A 10635-nucleotide genomic window follows, 5' to 3' on the forward strand; every position below is an offset into this window, starting at 1 on the left:
AAAACAAATCAATTAATTTTTTTTTAATAAATTTAATTTAAATAAATAATAAATAATACTCACGATATTTCATTTTTGTGTGACACGATTATAAATTATATGTATGACCTAAAAAAAAAAAAAAAAGAGAAAAAAAAACTTAATTTTGATACCAATAAAAAAACCTCGTACTTTAAATAATAATAATAATAATATAAAATAAGATTAACTCATATAAACCTTAATAAATTTTGATAATAATAAAAAAAAATAAAATTTTTTTTAACCCATTAAACCAAAAAAAAAAAAAAAAAAAAAAAAAAAAACTTTTTCGCGATTATTTTAAAAATTATATTTACTCGTACTTTTTTTTTTTTTTTTTATAAAAGTTGATATTGCGTGCGTGCGTGCGTGTGCGTGCGTGTTTATACGTCTAATGTGATCTTGATCTTATTTTTTTTTTTATTTGAATTTTAAATCGTCGGAAAATCCAAGGCTCGTCGCGTCGATTTCATCAATAACTAAAAGAAAAATAATTATTAGTAATATATAGTTAGTTATTTATATAAAAACTAATTAAAAATAATTTAATTAGTCGTAAAAAAAAAATAAAATAAAATAATAAAATAAGCTTTATTGCTTATTTATTTTTTTTTTTTTTTTTTTTATTTATGTTCTTTTTAAACGTTTTCCTTTTTTTTATTTTGTTGTGACGTAGTTTAGTTAGTACTAAATTAGTTTTCTTTTAATTTACGTTTGATGGTTTCATTAGAAATTTTTTTTTAAACGTCATTTACAAAATAGTAAAATAATTTTTGCGACTTGGAATTACCTGTAAATAAATAAAATTTTTTTTAATTACAATGTTAATAGTTACATAAACTATTCTAATAAATAATTAACGAATAAAATTTTTGAATGGTTTTAATAGAATAAAATATGGCGAAATTAATGGGGGAAAAGATAAAAAAAATTTCGTAAAAGTATTTTTTTTTTTTAATTTAATGAGAGAATAAAGCGTTGCAAAATAAAATTTTAACAATTTTTTTTCCTTTTTTTGTAAAATGAATTAATATTATTTATCATTTTTATTTTTTAGGCATTAAAACTGTATCGTGTAAGAGGACGTTATAAATTTTTCTGTGGGCGTTTTTTTTTTTTTTTTTGATAATTTTCAAAGACTTGTATAAACTTATATTTCATTTTTATTTCAGTAAAATTATTATTCATAAACATAAATTTAATATGATTATTATTACCTTTCTTTTTCTATTAAAATCTTTTTGAAAAATTGAAATTTCGAATCATTTATTACCAATCTCCAATCAATATATATTTGAAGTATTATTTTAAAAAACGTTTTTTCCGTTAAAAATTCTTACTAATCGTGATTTAAACACGCTATTTATATAAATACTTATATAAAAAAAAACTTACTAACGTTGATAAAAGTAATAATCATTCGATAAACTTCGTATTTTGAACTCTTAATTAATTAATTAATTAATTAATTAAAATTTCAAATCAAATCATTCGAATAAATTTCCGTTGTTACTCGTGGAAATAGAATCTACCGCCTTACGTGAACTTTTACGTATCGTTTTTTTAATAAATCCGGCAACACCGCCGTAAAATGTTTTTATTGTGATAATAAAATTTACGTTTAGATATTATTGTGAATAAATTTAACTGTCATTATGATAATTAAAAAAAAATTTTTGTAAAAGACTAAAGAGAATATTTTTATTAATTAATGTAATAATTTTTAATTTATTAACTATTTGCAATTTCTAACAAATTATAAGAATTTTAATAACGATAATAATAATAAAAACTAATTATATCACTTTATTAAATTTCTTTTATTTTTTTATTTTTACTAAATTCTTGTTTAAATGTAGACATAATTTTAAAAGAATTTTTTTGTTTTATAGCCAGTCGAAATTAAATAATTTCAAATCAATAAGTATAATTTCCTTATGGAAAAAAAAAATAGTAAATTTATTAAGAAAATTTTGCGTTGTTGCGTTTTTTTTTGTAATTTAAGTAAAATTACATTAAAAAAATAATAAAATTATTTTTAGAACAGTTCTGGTTGGTTTTGTCATTCAAAGTCATTATTATTTTTTTTTTAATTTGTCTAAAAAAGAAGTGAAAGATTTTTTTTTTTTTTTTAATTTACCAACAGCCATTAAAAATTTTTTATTATATAATTTTAATTAAATTAAATTTTATTTAATTTAAATTTAATTAAAAAAAGAAAAAATTTGTTTTTCTAGGCGTATAATTTCACAAATTAAATATTTTTCACATTTTTATAGGTTAACAAATTAAAAATTTCTAACCTGAATTAATTTATATAACTAACAATCAAGAATAGATAGAACTCATAGTTTATGTAAAAATTTATAATAATGTTTGTTTTGTAAGAAAATTTATTATTTATTAACATTTCCTCGCAGATGTATTCGATTTCAAATTTCTAATGGATTTTATCGATATCTCGAATGTGTTAAACAAAGTTTTAAATACTAAACATTCATGTTAAATTTTAATTTCTTACACATTTTTTTTTATTTGTCAAGTATTTATTAACAACAACACTTTTATATCTTGTAATAAGTTATTATAAGAAAGGAAACTTTTGATAATTTTTAAAATTTTATTTTTCTGTACCATCAACATACAATTATGCGACTTTTACCTTTTAAAATTTTTAGGATTATTATAAACTTTATACCCATACATAATTTTACTTTATAAAAACCTTTTTAACATACTATTATTTGTTATACATAAGTTTTTTCCTTCTTTTATACAAAAAAAAAATAATTTAATAATGCATAAATAAAAATTTTTATGTATTTATTTTTGTCGATAAAAATGTTTTCATCAAAGTGTAAATATTAACCTAATAATAATAATAATAATAATAAAGTCATATGATATTGATTTTTTGCATGGTCTTGCGCCGTATCGTTGTTTAAACCGTAGTTAATACAACAAAAAAAGACATTTTTTTTTTTTTTGTTAAAATGTATTTTCTATTTAATTTAATTTAATTTTCAATTTTTTTATATATATATCAGTTATTTATTTTAAAAAAAATTCATTTTAATCATTATTATCAAATGAAATACTTAAAGTTTTTATTATAATTTGGTTGTTGTTGTTGTTGTTGTTGTACATTTAAAGAACATAAAAAAAAAAAAATGTCAACATCAAAAAATAATATATTTCATAATGTTTATCATCAACCTTGTTGTGGTTCGCAAAAACATAATTTATTTAGAAATTCAAAAAGTAAGTATAATAATTATAAAATGAATTAATGTTGATTTAATAATGATTTTTTAAAAAAAAAAATATGATTCTTTCAGATAGTTTAGATTTGATACAAAGATTAAAATTGACTAGAAAATTAGCCGTTCATAAAGGTTGTGTTAATTCTGTTCAATGGGATGAATCAGGTACGGTTTTGTTATCTGGTTCAGATGATCAACATCTTATCATAACTCATGGTCATAAGTATAAGGTATGTTGTTCATCATAAGGTCATCATGTGTCATGTGTCATTAATAATATATTATTGTATTAACCATTAGGTTGTTTGGAAGTATAAAAGTTCTCACAAAGCAAATATTTTCTGTGCCAAATTTTTACCTCATTCTTGTAGTTACAATTTAATATCAAGTTCTGGAGATGGTATGGTTCTTCACACAGGTATAACTCAACTTGACAATGATGTTATTGTTTGAAAATTTCAATTTTAATTTATACCTTACATAATTTTTGTTTTGTTCAGACGTTAACAATACCGAAGTAACAAGAGATAATCAAATTTTATGTCATTTTGGTGCCGTGTACGAAGTAGAAACGATTCGAACGGATCCGACATGTTTTTTAACTTGCGGAGAAGATGGCACCGTTCGATGGTTTGATCTTCGTGTTCAGAACAAATGTAAAAAACGACAGTGTAGAGAAGTGTGTGAGAATTATAATATTTATATACTTTTAATTTGTTTTTTTAAATTTGTTTCGTTAATTCTCTTATTATTGTTTTAGAACGTAATTATTTCCTTTCAAAAAGCAGTTACTGCACTTGCATGTAATACGTCAAAGCCTTATCAAATAGCTGTTGGTACATCCGATAGTGCCGTACGCCTTTACGATAGAAGATATACCAAATTATGTTCGATATCAGGTACGTAAATCAAAATGTCGTAATCCTTTGTCTACAATATAAAGAAATGAAATATCATTTATTAAAAATTTTAGGTTATTCAACTGATACTGAACATTTACAGTCTGTTTTTGCCTTCACGTTACCTGATTTTAAAGGTAAATGTCACAGAATAACATCGTTACAATTCAGTTCTGATAAAGATGAGCTGCTGGTGAGTTTTTCATCGGAAAATCTATACCTTTTCGATGTACAGGTCAGTGGATTACAACAACGTTTTCATCAAATAGGTTTTTCATTAAATTAAATGGTGGTTTTTGTGTTTTTTATTTATTAAAGGAACAAAGTTGGGTCGAACTTAAAAAGAAAGCAATGGAAGAATCGAATTCGGAAAATGTTAAAAAATCTACCAATTTCAGGCCTCACATACCAAAGCTTAGACTGAGAGGTGATTGGTCAGATACAGGTCCAGAAGCAAGACCTGAAAGAGATGTAAATTCTTCATCCGAAGGTTGTTCTATTAAAACTGTTGTTGTTTCCTCCCCCCCCCTCCTTTTTTCTTTGATTTAAACGTTTGCAATTGTTCTTTTTTAGATTCTTCTGAAACCATACCGAGCCTTCATTCATCTCTCATGCAAAGAATGACTCAAGTATTATCAAGAATGTTAAACGATCCAGCAACGAGAGCCGCATTTAATAATCCACCATTAGAAGTAGAAGAAAACGATGGAAATAATATAAATGAAAACGAAACTGCCGAAGTGTCTTCCAGTGAGACTCCATACAGGGGTTTAAAAAGTGGCAGCAACACGAGAAAAGTTCAACAAAATAATGGCGGAGATGGAATACAACAAGATGACAATGATGATGATTTTCCCGTATTAACGTTACCTTTTGTTCAGAAATACACGGGTCACAGAAACGTTAGGTTGTATGAAATGATAATAATAACGTCTTTTTTTTTTCCTTCATCCTAATGTAAATCCTTTGATTTCTTCTTTTCAGGACAATGATAAAAGAAGCCACGTTTTGGGGATCCGATTATATCATGTCCGGCTCCGATTGCGGTCACATATTCATATGGGATAGAAAAACGGCGGAATTGGTCATGCTTTTACAGGGGGACCAACACGTCGTCAATTGTCTTCAACCACATCCGACACTGCCATATCTTGCCACTTCGGGTATCGATTACGATATTAAAATATGGTCACCGACGAACGAAAAATGTAATTTTGATGCCGATTTGGCCGATAGGGTAATAACATCATACCTTCTTTTTTTTTTTTTTTTGGTTAAAGATGGGTGGGAGGAATCAAATAAAAAACATTTTTTTCTCTATTAAAGTTAATAAACAGGAATGCAAAAATGTTGGAAGAAACTCGTAATACCATTACCGTGCCTGCATCATTCATGATAAGAATGATAGCGAGAATAAATCAAAGGAGAAGGAGAGCAAGACTAGCAGAAGAAGAACAGCAGGTGGAACAAGATCAAGAAACCGAAAGCGACGATTAAAAAAAAAACAAAAAAAAAGAAAAAAAAAATTTTTTTTTTATTCTAGTCTTATTAAAATTACGAAATAAACACGTGACTTTTTTCTTTTTAATCAAAGCTTTTGATTTTATCATTATTATTATTATTATTTTATTGTGATTTATAATTATGAATTTTCTTTTGAAATTCTATTATTGTTTTCCGACCGGAAATGTGACGTCACGGAAATTTAAAAATAAGGAAAAAAAATATATAAATACATATGATTTAAGTAAAAAACTATCAAAAGTTTTATTTAGTTTGATGAAATGATGATAATAATAATAATAATAATAATAATAATAATAATAATAATAATAATAATAATAATTTTTTTAAAATAAAAAATTTTAGTGCCGTGAATGAATAAGCAATAATTTTAATTTTTTTTTCGTTTTTTTTTTTTTTTTTTTATAAAAATAAATTTTTTTTTGCATTGGTAAATTATCATCATCATCATTATTATTATTATTATTTAAAATGTGATGCACGAAATATATTTAAAAAAAAAAAGAAGGTATAATAAATTCGTAAGAAAAAAAAAATTAAGGTGTGCCTTATCCATTATGAACATACCTGATTTTGATGATAAAAAAAAAAAAAAAATTACATAATAATTTCGGTTTGTTTGTTTGAATTCGTAATTTAATAATAATAATAATAATGATGATGATGATGATTTGAATTTTTTTACTGTTTGCTGTTTTTTTTTTTGCTCTTGAAGAAAGAAAGAAAGAAGATGTTTTTCAATAAGAAGTTTGTCAATTTAAAAAAAAAAAAAAAAAATTTATATCAATAATTTATAATTTTTGTTGTTATCCTTGGTTTGTAAATAACAGTAGAACACACACGCACGCACGCACACACATTTGGCTTAATGATAATAATAATAATAATAAGAAGAAGAAGAAGAAGATGAAACAAAGTTTACAAAAATTAAAATTTCATGTGAAAAATAAAATCAGGTCTTTTGGAATTTTTTTTTTTTTTTTTTAACTTGGTTGTGGTCGGTTTGGTGGTGACCTTTAACCTCGTTGTCATCCTTGTACATTTTTATAATCAGAAGCGATTCTCCTCGATAATAAAAAATTTTTACATAATTTTTTTTGTGAAAGAAAAAAATTTGATAGGTCGAAGATGGAATTTAATGGAGGATGAAAAATTTATTAAAAAATAACGGACATCCTTATAAATACCTTGAAAGAAAAAAAAAAATTTACCTTTCTAAACCGTGATGATGATGATGATGATGATGAAGAAGAAGAAGCAGAAGAAAAATATCCTTCACCTTTACATTAACGGAAATAATTTTTTTTTTTTTTTATTTCGTACGTGATTTAACAAAAGATCACATTTAAAAATTTTTTTGCTCCATAAATTTGTTGTTTGTTTCAGGTATAATTCCTTAAAGATAAATATCCCCTCCCGTGTGTGTGTGTGTGACAAACAAAAAATTTTCCAAAATCTCGAAGAGAGGGGGGAAAGAGAGAGAGAGAGAGATAGGAGTGTGTGCGTGTGCGTGAAGATTCTCATATGAGTTAAATGGCTTGACAAGGTCAATGAGTTCGTAGGTTCTTTCTTCTTCTTCTTTCAAACTAGTTTGACCCGCGCATTCATACGGCATAATCACTTTCGCTCTTTTTCTTTTTTTTTCTTTTTTCTTTTTTTAATTTATATATTATTATTATTATTATTAATTAATTAATTAATCAACATGATAAAATCATTTTCTATTTTTTTTATTTTATTAATTTTTTATTTCAAATCCGGTAAGTTATAATAATTTTTTTGTAAAAAAAGGGAGCGAGTGGAGAAAAAACTTTTATAAGGATTTTTAACGGTTATTTATTTTTTTTTTTAATAAAAATTATTATTATTATTATTAATTGTTTAAACAATTTTTTTTAACAAAATTTAAAAAAAAACTCGAGTAATAATAATAATAATAAGGGAATAAATAAGAATGGGAAATAAATTTTTTTTTTTTTAAATAATTTCTCGTTAAATTTTTTGGAAAATTTTTTTTCTCCAGCGTTGACTTTTTTTTATCCAGCTCATAATCTTTTTATTATTATTATTATTATTATTGTGTTAAAGTCTGTCGTAATATGGAGAAAAATTTTTCCATTTTGATTTTCCGCGGATAAATTTCGGATAAAGACAAACAATTTTATAAAAATGTGAAACAAAAAAAAAAAAAAATTTTCCAACCACCGACATTACGATAATTATTATTTCGATTCTGGCTGGACAAGTAGACAATTATCATCATCATCATTATTATTTAAAAAAAAAAAATTTCTCCGGGAAGGGGGAAGGGGGAAACACATAAAATAACAAAAAACCGTCATCGTCATAAATTACGTAAATTGCAAACTAAAAAAATTTCAATAACGCCTTTTTTTTTTTTTTTAATTTTAAATAATAGATGAAACAATATTGATAATAATGATGATAATGATATGATGATGATGATGATGATGATATTTTTTCCGTATGTCGACAACTTTTTAAATTTTTTCAGGTGGTGGAATAAAAAATAAAAGTTGAGTAAATACATTAAAAAAAAAAAAAAATTTCTCGTTTGTTGTTATGCAACAATCCGAAGACTTAAAAAAAAGTTATGTTAATTTTTATTTATGTAACAAATAATAATAATGATAATAATAATAATGATAATAATAATAATGATAAAAGGGCAATTGATAATATTAAATAAAAATCGTTCGTGATAACGACACGAATTTTGCAAAAAAAAAAAAAAAAACATTTTTTTGGTATGACACAATCGGTGTTAAAAACACGCCCCTCATGTTTCGATTGTAATCAAATTTTCCAATTTTTTTTTTTATTTGGCGTCGTCTGCTTGTTGAACTTTACGTATATTTTCTCTTTTTTTTTGTTTAGGTTTTGCGCAATTCGATAATAATAATAATAGATTTCCAACGGGACAAGAACAATATCGAGCACCGACAGGGAGTTGTCCGGAAAAAAATGGCCGATACCCGCATCCGAGTCAATGCGATGCTTATTTCGAATGCGTTGACGGGGTAGCAGAAGAAAAACTTTGTCCCGATGGACTCCTTTTCAATCCACAAAATAGTTATTTAGCTTATCCCTGTCAATATCCGGTCGAAGTTAATTGCGAAGGAAGATCTAATTTACGTAAGTGAAAAAAAATTACGAGGTGGAAAATACCACCGGAAGTGAGATTTTTTCTGTTGATTTTCCGTTTTTTGAATTTTCCAGAACCTCCGCTAAGCACGCCGGAATGTCCGAGAAGTTATGGATATTATAGATTGGGAGATTCTAAAAATTGTGGTAATTTTATCAATTGCGTTGCCGGAAGAGGTTACAGGTTTGAATGTCCCTTGGGTTTGGCATTCAATGAATTGACCCTTCATTGTGATTGGCCCGATCAGGTTGCTTCATGCGATGCAGAAGGTATTTTTCTTTTGTTTGTGTGTGTGTGCGTGTGCGTGTGTAACAATGAAAAAATGGACACGTAGTCAAATAGAAAACGTGATGATTAATACAATACAATACTTCTTCCTACGCTTTGTCGTAAAACAAACAAAACAATCAATGAATGAATGAATGAATGAGCTGCCGTTCATTTTGAATTTTTTGAATTCTCTCTTACAGGTTATCTCGGATTTTCTTGTCCAGCAAATTATGGAGACGATTATAAATCTTATAGTAATCAATATGATTGCACTAAATATTTTGTTTGCCTTAACGGTAGGCCCAGGCTTCAGGCTTGTCCGGAAGGTACCGGTTTTAGCGAAGAAGTGTCGGATTGTGTTGACCTTGAACAATTACCATCATGGTGAGTTTTTTATTAAGTATTTAAATTCCGAAAAGTAATCATTACGATGATGATGATGACGGTAATGGTGATGATGGTGGTGGTGGTGGTAGTGGTGATGATGATGATGGTGGTGGTGATGGTAGTGGTGATGATGATGATGATGATTATAATCGTTTTGTTTTTCTTTTCCAGTGCCGCACAACAAAACGTTAACGTACAAGAAAACAAATTTCCTTTGAGACAATTAAAAAAATAAAAGAAGTCGATTTTTATTTTCGTTTGTTTGTTTGTTTGGTTGTTTTCTATATTAAACATACATATAAAATAATGTTGTAAAAAAAAAAAAAAAAATCAAATCGAATAAATAAAATTTTTTTCAGACATTTATTCGTTCATTTCCGGTCAAATTGAATTTTCATCGACTCCATTTTTATTTTTCACTTCTCGTTTTTTACGGAAAATCTTTTTTAAAAAATAAAAATACGTCATAATCGGAAGAAAATTTATTTATTTATTTATTTACTTATTTTTTTCTTCAATTATTAATAATAATGATAATAATAATGATAATAAAATTAAAATAATTTCGAATAAATAATAAATTTTTTCCTTTTTTTTTTTTTGAAAAAAATAAATTAATTAGTAACTCACAACCACAATTTAAATAAATAAATAACAAAAAAAATTTTTTCTTTTATTACATCGACTAGAAAACAATACAAAAAAAATCATTATTATTATTATTATTATCATTTCCTAACGATTATTTAATTAATTAATTAATTTTATCAACCTGATTTTAATAACACAGTACGTAAGTTAATTTTTCTCTTTTTTTTTCTTTTCTTTTTAAAATTTAATAATGATAATAATAATGATAAATTATTTTCAATTTTTATTAACGTGTAATAATAATAATAATAATAATAATAATAATAATAATGATAATGATAATGATAATAATTCAGTTGGAATTGAATTTTTTTTTCTTCAAAATTTATAACTAATATGAAAAAATTATTTATACGTACATACATAAATTTTTTTTTTTTTTACATAAGTATATTATTAATTAATTTACATAATATACACATATATTAATATCACTATTATTATTATTATTTGA

At 24.7% G+C, this 10635-nt stretch overlaps 2 protein-coding genes across 2 annotated transcripts; both read left to right on the forward strand.

The window, feature by feature from the left end:
* Positions 1-3191: 3191 nt before the first annotated feature.
* Positions 3192-5680, forward strand: Phum_PHUM291210 (uncharacterized protein; the record flags this gene model as incomplete). The annotated part of the gene is made up of 10 exons (XM_002426985.1): positions 3192-3246; positions 3360-3514; positions 3585-3702; positions 3785-3963; positions 4045-4183; positions 4258-4418; positions 4502-4673; positions 4757-5090; positions 5168-5420; positions 5510-5680. The coding sequence occupies 10 exons, from the start codon at positions 3192-3194 to the stop codon at positions 5678-5680; spliced, it is 1737 nt and encodes a 578-aa protein (XP_002427030.1).
* A 2610-nt stretch (positions 5681-8290) lies between these two features.
* On the forward strand, positions 8291-9531 carry Phum_PHUM291220 (chitin binding peritrophin-A, putative; the record flags this gene model as incomplete). Its single annotated transcript, XM_002426986.1, has 4 exons — positions 8291-8318; positions 8606-8863; positions 8948-9142; positions 9344-9531. The coding sequence occupies 4 exons, from the start codon at positions 8291-8293 to the stop codon at positions 9529-9531; spliced, it is 669 nt and encodes a 222-aa protein (XP_002427031.1).
* Between the last annotated feature and the right edge of the window lie 1104 nt (positions 9532-10635).

This window comes from Pediculus humanus, genomic scaffold (assembly GCF_000006295.1).
Source record: "Pediculus humanus corporis 1103172107673 genomic scaffold, whole genome shotgun sequence".
Classification (NCBI taxonomy): Eukaryota; Metazoa; Arthropoda; class Insecta; order Psocodea; family Pediculidae; genus Pediculus; species Pediculus humanus.